Here is a 19,515-nt window from a genome sequence, read left to right as displayed (position 1 = left end):
TGTTGGGATTCTTCCTCATTTTGTAAAATTTTAATGCCAAAAGAAAAGAGAGAGAAACATTTGCACACTCTCACTCCACATGAAGGTTTAATGTAACGTTCAAAGGCTACCTTAGAAAACGCGTTGGCTGATCTTGTTTAAATAAAATTCCCAACAAAGAATCTATTCCCTTTCACCTTTTTTTTTTAAAACATTTAATCACAATCATAAACTTTAATTTATTTCATTTGGGGTTTAGGTGATAGACCAAGAGAAAATAGTGTGTGTTTCAAAAATGGCTGAACAATAATTCATGGATTTTGAAATAATTTACCAAAAGACACCAAAGTCTGATTGGTAAGGAAAGGGCATCCATGCAGGTCAGATAAAACATGACTACAGTGGAATAAAAACAAACTCTGAGAAAGAGAGTCTGCACAAAGTTGAGTTACCATGGGAACACACCGAAACGGTTCTGAGAAAACTCAAACCAAAGTTAGAGGGAGAACCTACTTGGAAACAGAAAAGTGGAGCGGTCAGGGGAAAGGTGGAAGAAAGCAGAAATGAACAAAGAAAATATTAAGCAAAAAATACAAAAAGGTAATAATGAGACAGTTTTATCGAACTGCTAATGAAATTTAAAGACTGTCTAAAGACCTTTTTTTCTCCTTTTTGCTCTTTATTTCTGAAACATCCTTCTGTTCCTTTTCTGAAAGCCACTGTGTATTATTCTGACAGCAGTATCCTCTGGGTTATTTTTTTTCCTTTACCGCCAGTGTAATAATGGCCTGATGGGTCTCAGAGCTGCCATACAATAGCCTCCTTTCACTGATACAAAATGTCAGTCAGCTGCTCGTTCTCGTGGCCTTTCACTTCGCCTGTCTCCCCTTTTGCTAATTTCTCATTGTTTTCCTTCCGTATCTTCATAATTGTTCTTCTGGTTCATCTAAAGGTCTGGCGAAGCCAATGGGGCTGGTGGAGGGACCCGGAGGCCTCGGCCAGGGGGGGGCCGCTGCCACTCTGGGAGAGGACAGCCACGACGCAGAGGGGAAGTATGAGGAGTACGGCTACAACGCTCAGCTCAGCGACCGCATCTCCCTTGACAGGAGCATCCCTGACTACAGACCTAAGAAGTATGTCAGCCTTTTGCTTCTTCCTCTTTTTTTATTGCCACACATTACCACATGTGCTGTCCTTGTCTTGAAAAGTCATCTTGGGGGGTTTAGACTGGTAAACAAAACTTTACTTTCTCCTACCTTTCTAGTTTCTTGTTAACATGTTTTATGCTGCACTTTTTTAAGACTTAACGGGTTTTATTAAATTAGGGAGTAATATGTAAAATAGACTTTTCTGAACTTTACATCATGTTATAATGTTACTCTCTCATTTAAAACATGCCTGGAATGTTGCTTTGATTCTTTCATGCATGTTTGAGAAAACCTTTAGTCTCCCTTGGCAACTATTCAACTGTGCAAAATGCCTGGGTTGACCTAGCCCCGCCTTCAATGTTGAAGCTCCTCCTCATAGCTGCAGCTTCCAAGCTTCTGCCTCATAGAGCACACCTTCCCCGCAACCCCCCTACTCGGCTCCTTCAGACTAGCCAGCAGCAATTAGCAAACATCTGGTGGAATAGTGCATCTGCTCAGCTCATTATAGGAGCTACTTCTCAGTGAAATGCTGTTATTACTTTGTTATAAGTAATAACAAAGTAATAAGGAAAGTAATAAGGAGCAATGTAGTGGTGACGTCCTGAAGGCTGCTTTTCAAAAGGAGCAGAAGACCCAATTTCAAGGTGTTAAGACATGAACAATTTTTTTTTTTAAGTCACAATTGACATATAGATAATTTTATAACAATTGAAGTTAACAGTTATTTGATTGTGCTTTAAAATGCCTGGAAAATACATAATACTGCCCCTTTAGGAATACAGGTTAGGTTTTCTTTTCTTTTAGGTCTTAGTTTGACTTTGAGTAAAGCTGTATTACTTTGCAAAAACAAAGTAGACTCCTTTGAAATGTGGGATTGATAAGATAAGATAAGATAAATCTTTATTGTCATTTTCACAAGAACAACGAAATTTAAAATTGGTTCTCACCATCTCATCTGTGCAATTTTCATATTGAGTTTGCATGACACCAACGTATAACCTTCATATCTCCACAACATAGTGGACAGACAGCGGAGCACCTTCTCACATAGGCTGCTCCAGCTCCGCTGTCGTAGGGACAGATACAGGAAATCCTTCCTGCCACATGCCATCTCACTGTACAATAAAAGCTAAATCATTGTTCTGCACTAATCAGTCCAATCTCGCACAACTGCACTGTGGCACACTTGCTGTACATATATTTACATATACATTCTGTTCTGCATTTTGAATCTTTGCAAGGACTGCTCTAAGCTGCTTTTTATATTGACATCATGTCATATTTTATTCTTATTTTATCTTGTCTACATTGCTACTCAGTGGTGGATGTTGTGTGTCTTGTCTCTATGCTGCTGTAACTGCGAAATAATTTCCCTGCTGGGATGAATAAAGTAATTCTATTCTATTCTATGCTATTCTACTCTCTTCTATTCTATTCTATTCTATATACGGTTAGAACAATGACAACATTAAAAAAGCTGCCCCTTATCACTTGGTAAATACAAACAGAACACAAATTGACCAAATCCCCCCTTCATTTCAGGAGTAGGTGAGCAAATCGATGTGCTTTTGCAACATGGTATCCAAACATGCTTTCTATTTCAGCTGAAAAGAAGCTCTTTATTCCCCGGACTTCTTTCATAGAGCAGAACCTACCCTTTTATTGGCCTCTCAAATTACGAAATGCAACATTCATCAAACACCGCCTCATATTAAAGTTTTAGTCATATTAAAGACTAAAAAAGTGTACTGCACTGTTTCCATGAATGAATGTATGAACTTACCGAGGGTAAAATACTGCTGGATGTCAAATTACAAGGTTATGCTGCATAAAGGTGCCTGGACTGGAATAAGTGTTGTTGACTTAATACTGCATGTAGTCAATTTTTTAAGGCTTTCTAATAGATCCAAAATACACAGACGTCAAAACATCTGCCAGAGTGCACCAGAAAGTCCGGTAGACATGGGAGACATCTTTTTGTCTCGTTTTTTTCTCTGTTACAAACGATCGCCATGGCTTCTTCATAGACGGCCATGTTTGTTTACTCTGAATTCACATCGATCGCCATGGCTTCTTCATAGACGGCCATGTTTGTTTACTCTGAATTCACATCTGATCTCCAGAGATTTTACAAGATTTCCCGTCTGAGATCTGAATGTTTGAGTGAAATATGTCCGTGTGGGGTGTGTTGCATTTGCTGTGTGGCTGGACATCATCCTCCCCCCCACCACCACCAAACCTGTTGTATCTGTGAGGTTTTATCATCATGTGTGGGATCTCTCAGGCTCTGGAAAATCAGCTGAGAATGTTAAAATCTTGCCACGTGAACCAGGCATTAGTCGACTGCTTCGATACACTTCTGGTGGATCGCAATCAAAAATTCATTGACTTGAGCCAAATCATTTTACTGTCACTGACATCCTTTTCAACAGCCTATTGCTTCTGTCATTAATCTCCATCTGGAAAAAATTCCTTTGAGAATTTCCCCCCCTCCATTCATCTAATTTAATCCTGCTCATCTTCCGTGTTTGACTTGTTGTCTAACTCTGGTGAATTTTGCCGCAAGTCTCCCACTGGAGCTCAGGCAGTGTGTGACCTGGGCCCTGGCAAGTGCCGGAAAGGAGATCTCCTTTAGGCATACGCTTCAACCCAACATGAATAGAATCTGAGAAGATGATGATGATGGTTGGTTTGTCTTCTTAAACTTGTAATTAAACAAATGTGGAATTATCTGGGGGGTTGAGGGAGGGTGGTTTCCCCCTAGAACAGACCTTTAATGGCCTTTTTTCTTTCTTTTAAAAGAAATTTAGCATTTAGAAAATGAAATGTAGCTCTATTACAGTCGGGACTCTAGGGGCTTGCTGATAATCAGCGCTGCCAGTGGCATTTATATTACACCGTGTCAAAGAACAATGACAACAGGCAGTGGTGTAGAAAAAATCTGATGGCCAAGAGAGGTTTCTGTGGGTTTAGCGGGGGGATAACAATTCATTTCATCTGTGGCCCTTTGTTCTCTGCTCTTTTTCAAGACAAGGAATGGGGGAGTTGAATAAGAGAAGATTGCTAATTAATAAAGTCATCTGAAAGTGTTTCTAATGAAAAAATATTTTTTTATGAAAAGGCAGAAATGAAGAGTGCTGGTTTCTGATTAGAAAAGCTGCCTTTATTAAGGGCTCTGTGTGGATTCCGGCACTTGTTGCATCAGTAGGCTTGTCCTCCCACACTGTAAAAGAACAACATAACACTTTTTGTCTCTCTCCTAGTTTTTACTAATCTGTTCTTTAATTGTCCCAGAAATAAAACTATTTTTTGTCTCAACGAGCACATCAACAAAAGAAAACACTGAGTTGGTCAACGAAAGCTTTTATCTCTGCCAGCTTTGTGATACTTTAGACAGAAGTTAAAAAAAATGCTTCTAGATTTGTCATTAGAGCAAGACTGTTAAGAAGAGAAGAAGCATCAAACCAGAATTATAGGAACTAACACAATCTTGAACTGCTGCTTTAGCACTGTTTTCCCTTGACTTATCTGGCTGATATGCTAAGATAAGTACTATGGAGAAAGATCTCTAGCTACCCAGGCTAGCTTGTTATCATAACTTACAGTGGAAATCTTGTAACCTTTTTCAGAAGAAATAGGAGATAATAATATCAGATCCAGACCATATTTATCATACAGACACATTCTAGCTGAGAAGTCCAGATATTTAAAAGAAAGCGCTTGATGTTTACATGAACAAATTTTCAAGGTTCAGTATATTATACTTATGAGATGTTAGCATTTAATTCTGCTAATTTAAACCAAGTACATGTTCAATGACTTTTTTCGGCATTCATTTATTTATTCATATAGGTTGTTGGAATGTAGTTGAAATGCTTACCTACTTGCATTTTTGTTTCTTTTAGAACTGATTAAAGAAAATAGTTTGCTTCAGTTTGATGCTTATTTCTAGTCGGTGACCCCGGCAGAGCTGTGCTTTTTTTTTCTGTTTTGTGATTGTAACTGTGGAAGGCTCCTTCAGTTTTTTGTCCCTGATCAGTTCATGAAGAGACATTTATCAGTGACTACCTTCAGTTCATTACTACATGAAAATTAAATACTGTGAATATGTAATGAATTTGCACTGTTTCCATGTTACAGGGATTAGGTCAGTATTCTGATTGTGTTCTAGGGCTGTTGTAAAAGAATATTTTAGTAATCAGGTACTCTATAGAATATATTTTTTTAATTTATCCGAGGAATCGGATCTCTCTCTTTCTCTGCGCCATTCCTACCGTTCGTTCCAAAACCGTGACGATGCGATTTCAACGCCAGAAAAGCTGTCGTAGTCCAACCATCCCACCGCAAAGTCCTACAATCCTTATTTGTCCCCAAAACGCCGCACAATTCAACACCAAGCTGCTAGCACTTCACAACAACGCATAAGTGGAAGTAAGAGTGCTGCCCTCCACAAACAATGATCCGGCTGGAACACGGTGCGCTACATAATAAAACATAATTTAACGAAGCTTTGAGGCAGATAAATTTACCTCGAGGAATTTTAATAATCGAGGTTCTCAAATCATTCGAGGAATCGTTTCAGCTCTATTGTGTTCCACTTCACTCACCCACCAATGATGTCCTGGAAGATTCTGTGTCCTCGTGTTGACAGATAGGTTTTCCATACAGAAATGTCTGCACATCAGCTTCAATGTGCTGCTCCAACACAAGTTAGGAAAGTTACTTAAATTCCCTGAAAGTGTGTTACCTTAAATGCTGATAGCTACGTTGTTTGAATGCAGCAGTGTTTCTCAAACAAACACTCACGGACGACCTGACTTGAAATTGCCCCCCCTTTCCCCGACATAATAACGCAACATCTTAATATACATAATCTGAAATGAAAATATAAATATCTAAACGTCTCCTAATGTGAAGGGTGGCGCTGTTTTTAAATGCGACTGACCACAATAAAACCATGAACACGTCAACGGGGGTCTTTTGAGTTATTTGCAGTTTCTGAAAGTATGGATACTAAGCTTTCCAATAATGGAAAACACATGGAAACCAAAAAAGTTCTTTACTACAAGTGTTGTGTGCCCTAGTAAAGTTTTAGGGCTATTTGTAATTTAGAAACATAATAAAAGAAAAGAAGACTTGAATTGCAAAAACAAAATATTTTGTTTCAGCCAGTAGATAGCCCAACATAAATAATTTTATTTCAGGTGCTAAGATGCAGTTAGTCAGCGTGGGGCGCAGCGTTGTTCACCGCCTCGTCACCGACATATCGCATTCAGCACAGACGAACATCTCAAACGCCGCCACAGTTTGAGAAAGACTGCTCTAAAGATATATCTGACTAGACAGCCTTTAATTCTTTCTCTGTCTGACGTTGTTTTTACACAGAGATGGTTTCTGAAGTGCCAGGCTGTCTTTAGTATGTTTTGCTAACGACTCTATGTTTTGATCATTCATGCTGTAATTTGGTTTAGACAAAACTTGCAGTAAAAGTTGTGGATTAAATGAAGTACTATTTTGTGTTTTGAGTGTGCAGCTCCTCCGGGGTAGCTGAAGGGGTCTGAGGACAACGCAGCACAGAACAGGTCACATGACAGACAGAACAGCAGCTGAAGTGTCCTTCTCTCTCAATGTGAATGTAATTTCAACAGATGAAAACGCTTTGATCATAAGTACAAAACTGTGACTCGTTAGTTCAGCACAGGATTGTACATTTACAATGCATGATTCTTATAAAAACAAAGAAGCCTCCAGCTGGTAGTGGAGTGATTTGTAGCAGATTGTTCAGAAATATCACCCCCATATTTGAGGTGACTGTCCTCAGCCAGGAATAGATTGATTTAAAACAACACGTTCGTCTTAAGTCGTGGACTTTTGAAAGGAATTTGCTGCCTTAGTGTCATTTTAATGACTAGGGGTATAACTGAGCAAGACACAAATAGAGAAAGGCAGACTAGGACAGCCGCCACAGTGTCACAGACACTGCACCAGTCTGTCTTGGTAATAAGAGAGCCTAGTCAAAGCTGTCAGTCATCCACATTGGAGCCCTCTCTGGCCTGGGGTCCCTCTGCAAAAGCAGAGAGAGGCCGCTAAGGACCAAGAAGTCTGGAAATATCAGCTGAATTGTTGCTCTGACAACCTGATCCCAGATAAAGATAGTTAAAAAAAAGAAGAGAGAGATAGATGTCCTCTTGGGGTTCTGTGAGAAAAAAAAATCTGTTCCACCCTTGAGAAGGAATCAAATTTAAAAGAGAAACATCTGTTTATGCATCATTTAACAGAACATTATACCAGACATTCAATTAAGTCAATAAATTGATTTCAATTGGATCTTGTTTTTATCATATTTTCAGGCGACAAGGAATTTCAGTGTGAAGAAGTAAACACTCAATTTAACCAGCACACAAACAAAAATAGAAATCCCTGATTGACTAAGGAGGATAATGCTACCATTATACTATGCTTGACTTTTATCAAATTAGCATAATGGCATCATGAGTCCAGCTAGCATGAGGATGCCTGATTATGCTGCATTTCTCCCTCACGAGTTTTGAAATCTTAGCGCTAGACATTGTATAAATAGTGTGGAGGACTTGGTTTTGGTTAAATGATTTTGTTTTCTGGACATTTACTGTTTCAGGTACTTTGGATATTTAGGATTGTGTTGGAGGCTTTAAGTTACTTTTTCTGTAGTGTTTTCCTTAACTGCAGTCGCACTTCTTTAGTCTAACTTGGGGCTGTCAAGTAATCTGTAAAAGTGTTTTAAATACATTCTTTAAAAAATACGAATTTGTGTCAAATTCAATACAAACCGAGCCATTTTCATCTCTTCAAGTTGGTGTGCAGCTTCAGCCAGAAGTGCTTCAGGCATTCAGAAAGTCAAATGCCGTCCCATTTGGTGGATATCAAAAACAGGGAGCCTGAAATATGACCAATACACCCGGGAAGAGCTTTTCTACCATTGTTTAGTCGCAAAGATGAAATCAAATACTTTTTTTTAGGTATTTTGCATGTGAGAAAAACTAACATAAAATACAGATGTTGGTTATCCTTTTATACCAGTAATGGACATTATTAGAAGAAAGAAAGCCATTAAGCTTCACAAACTTGGAAGTAGTCTAAGGATTGACTCTAGTGCTTGTGAGGAATTTGAAGGGGTCAGTAAAGCTGCCATATCTACAAAAGTTTGAATATGTTATTTTGGTTAGAGCAGAATAGTTGTTTGGCTACAGCAGATACTAAAGGCATAAAGTCCTTCATCAGAAGTGCTGAAATCAGCTTTCTGTGATGTAGTCACGTGGCGGAAATTGCTTCATTTTGTTTGCAGAGAGGCGGCCGGTGGCCCAACATTTCGACAGAGCCGTGCGTGAAGTGTTGTGTGATTGGTCAGATGTTTGTTGCCGTGTTTTATGTTTTGACTAGTCTGCTATCCGCTTTTCACATCTGCACGAGAAATAAAAATATTCCTTATAACTTTGTATTTTTGCTTTGCGGTTTTTCTTTTTCCCCTGTTGGTAAATCGGGGGTGCAGAACTCCAGAATTAAGGTCAAACACATGCGTTTGGTTCTAACAGGCATGAAATTGAAATCCGAATCATTGAGCAGAGAGGTATGTGATGACTACAGGGAGCCATACTCCATCACCAAGGCAGAGAAACCTACACATTTTTCCAACCCCCTGTCTTTTTCAATACTCCTTGTCTGCAGCAAAACCAATTCATGATAATTACAGCCCCAATAGCATCTTCCACAAAAGCCTGTAATCCCCATTCGCCACCTGCTAGCCCGTATTTCTCTCCCTCTGCCCTTCACTTGTGCGAGTGACATTCTTAACTTGGATACAAAGGGGTCTTAAGTAGGCTGTATATTACGGTAACTCTGGGCCCACCATCCGCCGTCCTTGGGAGGCTCATGAGTACGACATCGGCTCACGGGGGAACGAGGCGGGGAAAAAACAATAAACGCAGGCAAGCTGGTGAGATTACGGAATCCCCGGCAAAACAAACAAGGGGGAATGCAGGTTTTTGTTTTCTCACCTAAATCCAAAATTCATCAAAAAGCACCAACGCCGCCTTTCAACCTCCAGTTCTCCTCTATCAAGAGGATTCCTATTCAATTACACCTAATCTCGCCTCTATGTCCATGGTCGCTTTGCCCAAGATTTGATTTCTGTTTTTGACGAAAAATAGCAGTTAAATCCAAAACTTTATTGAAACACGGCGTATGCTGCGTTCTCCCCTCTCCCCGCAATCCCCCCCTGATGACCCCTCGTCTGTGTTTGTCCGCCTGCGGGAGGACGATAACTGGAGAGGAAGCCCGAAGAAACAAGCTTACCTCATCTTCTAAGTGCCTGATACTGCAGAATGGGATCATAAGGTCTTTGCGGCGCAGGAGCTCCTACTGCAAATTGTTACTCTTTTCACTGCTAGAGTTTATCTCTTGAAATGGGGAAAGGGGGTGTGGGGGGTGAGACGGAGGGGCAGAAAGGGGAGGTGACAAGGCAAAACGGTTATCTTTCAGGGAAAAGTGCTCGCAGATTGGAAAGTTGCTTTGGTCTTGCCTGCATTCTGCAGGTTATGGGAGGTTAATGTGAAATTTCACAGCAAATAAAAGTGGCCAGCGGGGTAGGCGTGGGGCGGGGGAAGAGAAAAGTCAGAGGGGCCAGAGCTGCGGGCTGCTAAGGGAAGCAAGCAGGGGGTGGTGTGATAGGAATACATCTTAATCTGGCGCTCTGTTTCTGTCAAAGCTTGTTCCGGATCAAATTATGAGAGCTGGCCGGAGCGCTCAGTCCCATTACTAACAGATGAGCCGATCGCTCATCCTGTTACAGCTTTACAAGGCTTCCCCCGCCACTGCGGACAGGTACAAATTTAAGGGTGACTGATGCCCCAAATTGGATCCCATAACCAGGGCAATGGAACTACAATATCACTTTATGATGTGGGTTCTAAAATCCTCCTCTCCTCCAACACGTTTCGCTTAGAAGCGATCCGGCTGCCTTGCCCTCCCCTCCCACCTCCCGCGTTGACATTTTCAAGACACCACTTCGGTAAAATTCATGAGACACAACCTCGTTAGCGCTTGTGTAAGCGAACGGCGGTGAAATATGCATCCAATCTTCTTTTTTTTTGCGTACTCACCATGTCATGCTCAAGTCTTTGCAAAGTAGAGCTGTGATGCAAAAAAAACCCCAAAAATCCCTACTCATGCTCGCTGCCAGATTTTTCATTGTATTTATAGACCTGGCAAGTCAGACAGAAGAGAAAGCCGCGAGAAAGAGAATCGAGTTGTTCGGGGAAAGGCATAAAAGCGCAGGGAGAGACTGAAATTATATGGTGGAAGGGTTATCAATATAAAAATTCACAGCTTTTTATTCTCCCAAAAGAGCAGGAGGACAGAGTTTAAAAATATAGATAGACCTGTGCGGTGTCCTTCATCAATAACACCCTCCTTGGTTTTAGCTTTTCCTTTATTAGTGTCTGCTGTCAAACGGAGACAAAGTGCTGTAATGGAAGTGATTGATAACAGAGCATGAAATTAAAGTGTTTCCCCTCCAGAGATGCAAATACTACCTGCCCAATACGGAAACCTTGCAAATTGTCATTGTCACACATGAGGAGATGTCACTATTAGCTAAAGTGTCTAGTAAGAAATTTCACAAATGAGCCTTAGCGCATCGCTCTAAGTAGCAATCTCTGGGAAGGAATTTTAACATGAAATAAACATTTAATTCAAGCTCAACGAAGGTCTTCATTTTTATCTAATTTTATAACTATCATTTAAGCGGGGCACCATAAATCTCCACTAACATGATTTACATTCGCTCAGATAAACAATACAATGTACTGTGATGGTAGTTTCCAAGTTTTATTTCATAGTTTGTTTGTTTTTTTCATGGCCATCACTAACAAATAACAAAATAACGAAAAACAATAATTATGATATTGACATTCCTCTCTTCAAGATGAACAAAGGAGGGCTGGACAATATGGCTGAAAAATGTAACCTGATCAAAGCGATTATTGATTTATCCACAGTTTTCACTCTATGCAATTCCTTTTTTATTTCAAAGGAGCTATGAGGCAGCAAGTGGAACCTGAAACTGCTGCTGCGCAAGTTACTCAAGAGGTTGTTGCTAGGTAACCAAAGAGTGAGTGAGTTTGTTGATGCCACCATCCTTGTTTAGCTGGCAGTGAAAAGTTGAACGGATAAAGTCTATCCTCTGCCTACATCCCCCAGAATGCAGTGCGTTTCTGTATCAGAGTTCAGTAAAATGAGTTAACGTTCTCAGACATGTTATCTATTGATATTGGTCATGAGTTTGTCGCAGTATGAATCGTTATTGATTTATCGACCAGCCCTAACAGAAAGACTAAAGAACACAACATAGATTTTCAAAATAAGAGATCAAAAAGAATCATCTTATATAGTCATAAAAAAAAGAAACTAAATTAAATTGGTCGGTAATGGTAATATACGCTTACAGTTAAAAAAAGTAACTTTTTTTTTTTTTGCAAATGGACTGAGTGCATGTTACTGATGATGCTGCACATTCTGCTTTGCTATTGATTCAGCAGAGTGATATCTTTTCCCCAGAAGGCAGGAAATTAAACGCCACATGGGAGGAGGCGAGGGGCGTCTCTGACAAAAGAGAGGGCCTTTCTTCTGGCATCTCTTCACAAAAACGTCCTCCAAGGAAGGGATTGAGACCCCAGCGACTCTCTCAGCGATTCTAATCACACGTTTCAGATTCTCGCTGTCAGTTGTACTGATGTTAGTGCTCCAAGATGCACTGCAGCAAGTCATCTTAGTAATGTTGCCGGAAAGACGAGACGTGCGGATAGGATTCACTGATGGGCAAATGGCAGATTTAGCCTTTTGTACTCCAGAAAATGTGACTTGCTGAAAGCAAATATTAGAGGCTTAAATAAGAAAATGATGGATTCTAGATGTAAACGTTTCAGGGATATTTAGGTATGCAAGTTCTAAAGAGAAATACTAGTAGTCTATAAAATATAAAAATCATATATACAGTTGTTACATACAGTATGTTTCCTCATGCTTTCATAATGCATATAAGTAGCACGACTCAAAGTAATTCTGCATATTAAGTTAGAAGTTAGTGAAATGCAAAATTTAAGATGCAACTGGATTCAGAATTATACTTATTTTTGTATTAAGGAATTACATCTACAGTAACTACCACTAGGAACGCCAGTCTGTCGCAGGCAACACAGAAACAGACAGGACACACAAAGCACACACACACTCACACCTAGGGAGAATTTAGAGAGACCAATGTACCTAACAGTCATATTTTTGGGCTGTGGGAGGAAGTGGGAGTACCTGGAGAGAACCACGCATGCACAGGGAGAACATGCAAACTCCATGCAGAAAGACCCTGGGCCGGGAATCGAACCCAGGACCTTCTTGCTGCAGGGCAACAGTGCTACCAACTGCGCCACTTAAATGCAAACAAAAAAAGAAAACCAAAAGAAAGACAAAAAGGTAAAAATATAAAACTACATATTGGTTCCCCGTGTTTAATAAGAATAAGTAGTCCATAATTTATGTACAAAGGTTTTCACACAGGTTGTGAGGGATTTCTCTATATACAGTATAAAACTAAATGTTGGTTCTCCATGTTTGATTTTATTAGAAAGTACTACTACGACTGCGTCATTTGTGTTAACTCAACTGTTCAAAGAGCAAAATGCCCAGCTTGTTCAGGATGGCTTAAAAGTGCAGAAGGTTCAAACGATTCAGAAATGTTAACATGCTGCTGTGCGCAGATCTCTGGAGCTACGGGATCACAAAACCTACATATCTGTGATCCTCTCAACAACCTATGTGAAAATCTTTGTCACACATCTGATGGATGTGCCTCAGGCTTTTATAATGGATCCTGTCTGTTTTCATGTTTGCATTGGACTTTAACATTAGCCTCCTCACAAAAGGGCTGTGTCAGTCCTCAGGACCCCAGTTCATCCCCTCATTTTACAACCGGATGTTCCTGTTTTATTACTTTCGCCTTTCATTAGATTCCAAGAAGTTACGTTTATTTAATTGCATAGCACATTTCAGCAACAAGGCAGTTGAAACTGCTTCACACCATTCAGTCATTAATTGTAAAACAAGCAATGAACATTACATTTTGTCAAATGGCATCATTAACACACATCCACTATGTTGATCAATGTTCCATTTACTGCTAATCAAATGCATTTCTAAACAGCTGGGTTTTTAGCCTAAGCAAACCTTTTCTTGATTTCTACACCTCTTCTTCTGATCGTTTCCCAAATATGAGAGGTCAGTCCCCCCCTCTGGGATTAGTATAGGAGAACACAGCCGATCCAACTGTGTGCAGGCAAATCCAACTTCAACCTGCTGCTCAACTTCCCAGCTCCTTTCTGACCAGGAAAATGCCACTCCATGTCCAGAGTGGTAGTTTGTAACAGAATCAGCATGTCCACGTCCCAGACGTAACCTTCCACTTTACTCCCAACTCGACTCCTCTATAAAACTGTGGATTCCTGTTGGTTAAAGTTTACTTTTAGACTGACTGAGCTCCAGGAAGCAAGTCGCCCAATAGGTGCTCGCTTACAAGTCCCCCTCTAACCTGGCTTCTAGGCACGTGCCGGCGTTCCCCTTAATGGTGCAATACATAAATGTGTCGGAATGATTTCTGTTTCCACTCATTGTAGCACAAGCAGGGTTTACCCAAGCACAGACTGCACACGGAGAAACCTGAAAACCCGAGTCGTAACATATCCATTACACCCCAAACAGGTTTGCCATCTTTAGCCAACCATGTGTATGACGTTCAGCAGCAATAGCACACGTTTCTGAAAGCATACGTAACGATTCAAAGCCACTCTGCGCAGGTGACGGCTGCTTCTAACTCAAGTGACAGTAGCTGTGTTTCCATTGACTATGTAAAGTTGTGCAAATTGGAATTGAGAAAATAAATTAGTAGAATGGAATCACGGCAATTTAAAAAAAAGAAAAGTTTTTTGATAAAAGGATGAGATTGTTCAAAGTCCATTGACTGAAAAAAATAACAAGAGTTTACCGCCTGACTGCCATTTCAGTCCCAAACACTGTGTGAGGAATATTCCCAGCAATCACAAGTGAGACGTCAGTTCCAGTTTCACTGAACTCCATTTTATTTTTCATCTGTACGTTCTGAGCCATTAGTTTGTATTAATATTTAGCAATTATGAATTTCAGCCAATTTTTTCCAACCGATTCTCTGGGATTTTATCTTTTTTTGGTATATTGTTTTATATATTTTCTTATTTATATATTTGTTATATATATTTTACTGTGTACAAACATGTTATTTTTGGTTTGTTAGCCTCAGTTTACATGAAAAGGTGATTAGATATTTGCTATAAATTTGAGATTTTCTGCTCTTGTTCAAGCTGCAGTAAATAAAGCATCCAGTGGATTTCCATTTATTGAATTGTACAGTTCATCTGCTAAGGTTGGGGGCCGGCGGGCGGGACTGGTCACAAATATTGCGGGAGTGACAGAGACAAACAGCAGGAGCGTGAGGTCGTGGTTAGGAATTCAGCGGGAGTGGGATTAAAGAAATTTGTTCCGCGCCGAGAGCAGGTTCACCATCCAGCAGCAAAACGACGTGTCAGGTAAAAGCTGAATGTTAAAACACGCTACACTTCTGGGATTTCCATTCTTTAAAAAAAAAAAATAAATGTTGAAAACCACATTTCAACTTTCCTCCTCTTCATAAAGATGTGCTTCTTTGAGTGAGTCTCTCACGTAAAAATCTCAATTGAAAGTCAGCGGTCGTAACGGGACCAAATGGGAGAAGGCAGTATGGATGGTGAAACTGTAACGCACACGGGCTCAGTCATCTCGCTGTAGTGGTGTAGAACATTTGAAACAGCATAAACTCAGTTATGATTCATCTTCAGATGTCAGAAATGAGTTGGCGAAAATATGATGCTGCAGTGTTTGCGAATTTCTTGAAAATGTGTGATTAAATCTATTGAGCACGCTTTCACACAGCCCATTTACTTATGAACTTCCCAGAAACTGAGTTGTAACATTAATAAAAAGAAGAGGTGACCTAGTTTGACTTTTCTTCCTTTTTCTCATAGATTAGCGTGATTCTGCCTTCACTAATCGTTCTTCAGTAAAAACAAAAATGTGTTTTTATTCCGAAGCCTTACTTTGACTAATCTTTATTAACGATGCACTGTTGATAATGAATTCTGCAGCTAAAGAGCCGTAAAGTAACGATGTTGCAATTTCTAATCAATAACAATAATTTAACAACTATTTAGCAATAGTTGCTTTTATTAATAATGTAGGAGCCCAGTGGCTTTGTCAGCCTGCACGCCATCCTGTTAGGTTTACAGGACCATAAACGTTTGTGTGATCAAATAAATGTCTCTTTAAAATTAAATCTGCACAGTCCGGCGTCGTCTTCTTCTTCTTCTCAGTGGAGTTAGTTTCTTTGCGGTTGAAGTTAAAGTTTTGACATATTGCAAGAATCCGGTTGCCTGCCATGAAGTATGAGAAAGCAAAGATGGGGAGGAAAAACATTTAAAAAAGAGGGGGAACATAAGTGTATTCCCATTTTAACGTCTTAACAAAAAGTGTTTACAATGTAACCGCACAATTCAGTGTGCACCATCTGTTGTGTCATCCCACGTCGTCTTTGGCCGACGCTTTTCACTGAAGGTGAGAATCTTCTCAAGCCCTTCCACACACACACGCCCACGCACGCCTGCATACACACATTAAAATTCACCCACACAAACCAGTTGCTGCAGAGCTGCAGGAAGGTTTTCTGGGTAAGGGAAGGAGGATATAACTTTAGCACCATGCTGAGATCCATCTGCTGCGGAGCCGTCCCCCAGGGGCCTGACACCGCGGATGCGGCTGTGTCCCAGTTATCGCTGCTATCTGGGAGCCAAGCACCGGTGGAGTTCAGATGGCTCACGGCAAGAGAGGAAAAGCGGTTACAGGGCCAGCGTGCAAAAAGTATTCACTCTCTTTGAACTTTTTTTCCTCCGTTTGACATGTAAGCACCACAAACTTCATTGTATGTCATTTGAGTTGCATAAAACCCAAATGACATAAAGTGGAAATTAGAGGTGGACAACAAGCCAATAATAATATAAACATGTGATCAAAATCAATAGATAAAATGTTTGAAAGAAAATCCAACACATAGAATATTCACTGAACTCCAGTCCAGAACTGCACAGCATCCTGGGGGAAGAGGAAAGACTTCAGCCCCTCAACCTCTCATGAGACGTTGAACAAGGCATCAACTAACTCACTCCCTCTTTGGTTACCTAGCAACAACCCATTGAGTAACATGCGCAGCAGCAGGTTCAGGTTTCACCACCTTGCTTCATAACTGCTTTAAAATTTGAAAAAGCAATGGCATTTAGTGAAAACTGTGGATAACAGAGGAACGGTCACGCCCACCAGTATGGCAGTATTTCAGATAATTACAACAAAAAACTAATTAATTATTGTCGACTGAGATGAAATGCGCATATTGTGATACGCTTTTCAGCCGTATCGACCAGTCCAAGTTAGAATAATTATGAAGTGGAAGAAAAAATATGCAAGCGATGTGTACTGGTATTAAAGCTAATATCTGTCACACATTGCCAAAAAGTGTTTCAGTGCTTCTTTCAACTGATGGCAACAAGCTGCATGTCAAACAGTTGGCATGTTATTCTGAAACACTTTTTATTAATTCTGTGACTTTGAATGCACCAGCAGGGTGCTCTGGATTTTATTTAGGGGTATCATGGTATAAAGGGCTCAATATAAATACGCATCACACTTTTTACTTTATGTTGGTCTATTTAAAAAAATGTAATTGAGATATTTAGGTTTTTGGTTGATGTGACACATAAAGTCAAAATTAACTACCCTTCAAGGTTAGCAATAGTCACCTCACTACTCCTACATAGTGATCCAGCCTCCTCAGTAGTGTACAAGAAAACATGGAGAAAGATGGTGGAAAATGTTTTTCTTTTTTTCTTTCTTTTAGCTTCAGCATTCAAAGCCTAATTGGGTTTGCACTAACACATTCCATATATGTGCCTGAGATAGCCAATTGCTTCAGCAGCTGCTAAGTGCCGTGGTCTGGTCAGCTGCGTTATATTTTACTTCAAAGCTGGTGCAAATATGTGAGAAAAAACCCCCCCAAACATCTCTTAAAAAGACTGCAGCGGTTTGGTGGATCTGATATCAGTGTGCAGTTTGTCTTATTTAGGTTTGGTTAAGTGGTAATTTGACCTTGGGTTTTAATAACAAATTTAGAAAAAAAAAGAGGCTATTTTAGAGTTATTATGTGAGATAAATAGAGGATGAGAGACCAAAATGGAGAGGGAAAAAAATTACATTAGAGAGATGAGAAAATTGATCCTGCATTATAATCATATTTGGCCTTAAATTGCACAGAAGGATCTGGTTAATCTGATTCACTGTTGGGTTGGGTTATATTTTCTGGAGTCTGTAAGTCTTTTCTGTGCACTTTCTAAATCTACAGAGTACTATTACCCACTAAGTTTTACCATGTTGTAAAGAATGGCAATTCTCAAAACACAGATGCAGATCCAGACATAATGCCACGTCAATCCGTATCCAGCTAACACACTTTTTTTTGAAGCCTTATGATTTCTGTTATTCCAAAAATTGCACATAGAATAATGAATTGGTCACATTAAAACATTCAATCCACTGTAATACACAACATTTTGTGTAACTTTGTAATTTGTGAATTTGACCAAAAAACATGTTTGTTTTTTTCCAATTGTCTACATGCGTCTTTATACTTTAAATATTTCAGCCCTTCAATCAAAGTTGTCTTCAAAAATATGTTCAAATGTAGTTTGTAGATGTTGATTTTATTTATTGGGAGGGAGAAAAAAAACATCCAGCAGTTGTTTTGAATCTTTGATCTTATCTAGAAATCAGATTTGGAGCTTTGAGAATTAAATCTGCAAACCTCTGAGGTAGGCAGTGCTAACAGAAGAAATGTTAGGCAAAAGTTCACAGCGCATCTTTGTGTATTCCTACCACTGAATGAAAAGGAGACAGATTTCAAGTGGTTTGAAATGCCTCCAAATCCCAGTTTCTATTAGTGTTTGAGAAAAGATGCAGTATATAGGTTAGAGGTTCATATAAAGCAAAACCTGAAACCTATAAAAGATAGCAAAAATATGTTAAAACTATGCACTCTTTTGCTTATTTAGAAGACTGTCTAGGTATAAAATGTAAAAACAAAGCTAATGAGATACTTGAATTAATTGTGAGACATATCTTGCAGGTGCTGTCATGGTTCAGAGTAGCCTTAATTTAATCAGATGGAACTGATTCTTCAAATTAAACCTTTTTCCTTTGTTTTTACTTGCTCTCATACTGTTCTAAGAGAGACATTGTTTCGGATGCATTCATTTTATTTTGGGGAGAAAGTCAAAATAATGTGCACCATGGTAACAAATGTGCTCGTGACTATAACAATCCGACGAAAAAAATGTACAAACTTATTTGTTTTCATTGTTTTAGCTAGCAAAACATTATCTTAAAACATTAATATTGTCGTCTTTTTCTTCTCCTAGAAGAGCTGATGCAATCAAACACAGGAAAAGCAGAAACTACGTTATCGTCGTTAATTTCACCAGATGTTACAATTCTAAAATGTATCAGAAAAATCTTTTTGGCAGTGGCTAAAAATCGATTTTTACATGTTTTTTGTTTTATCAGGTGTAAGCAGCTGACGTACCCGGAGGACCTTCCTCAGATCTCCGTTGTGTTCATCTTCGTGAACGAGGCGCTGTCGGTGATCCTCCGCTCCGTCCACAGCGTGGTCAACCACACGCCGGCACACCTGCTGAAGGAGATCATTTTGGTAGACGACAACAGTGACAGCGGTAAGATCATTTTATGGCACTGGTTATGAAATTAAATCCAAATTTAGGTACAACTTCCTTTAAAAAAATAAGTGGCAAAAAAGAAAAAAAATATAATCAGTGAATCAGTACAAGACAACCTCGGTAGATGGATTTTTTTTTTTATATATATTTGTCCAAACATCTCCTCAAGTTTCTTTTCAGATTGCACATCAAACTATCCAAAGGTTATCAGCGTGTTATAGATTTGTTTATTCAATCGTTTCGATTACTTTTCGATAGTTAAAATGCGGTGTATATTAAAGCACGTGGATGTGATTTTACGTTTTGCCTCCATATGTCCTATGTGTTTGAGTAACAGAAGAAAGAGTGAATAACTACCGAGGGTGAACACATCAGTGTGAGGGTTTTAAAATAGCTTAAAAACAAGAACGAAGGAAAGGGGGGATGGGCTTTATCTATCCTTCTTTAAGCTGCTGCATACT

At 39.5% G+C, this 19,515-nt stretch overlaps 1 protein-coding gene across 1 annotated transcript in view; it reads left to right on the top strand.

Moving 5' to 3' along the window:
• Window positions 1-19,515, top strand: part of galnt9 (polypeptide N-acetylgalactosaminyltransferase 9) — a 118,120-nt gene that overhangs the window by 17,145 nt on the left and 81,460 nt on the right. Inside the window, exons 2-3 of the mRNA XM_032578700.1 lie at window positions 932-1,112; window positions 18,885-19,051. Of these exons, the coding sequence (XP_032434591.1) occupies window positions 932-1,112; window positions 18,885-19,051 (348 nt within the window). The remainder of the gene's footprint in view (window positions 1-931; window positions 1,113-18,884; window positions 19,052-19,515) is intronic.

Source organism: Xiphophorus hellerii, chromosome 12 (genome assembly GCF_003331165.1).
Source record: "Xiphophorus hellerii strain 12219 chromosome 12, Xiphophorus_hellerii-4.1, whole genome shotgun sequence".
Lineage (NCBI taxonomy): Eukaryota > Metazoa > Chordata > Actinopteri > Cyprinodontiformes > Poeciliidae > Xiphophorus > Xiphophorus hellerii.
Note: the sequence above shows the minus strand (reverse complement) of the source record. Positions and strands in the feature narration are given on the sequence as shown.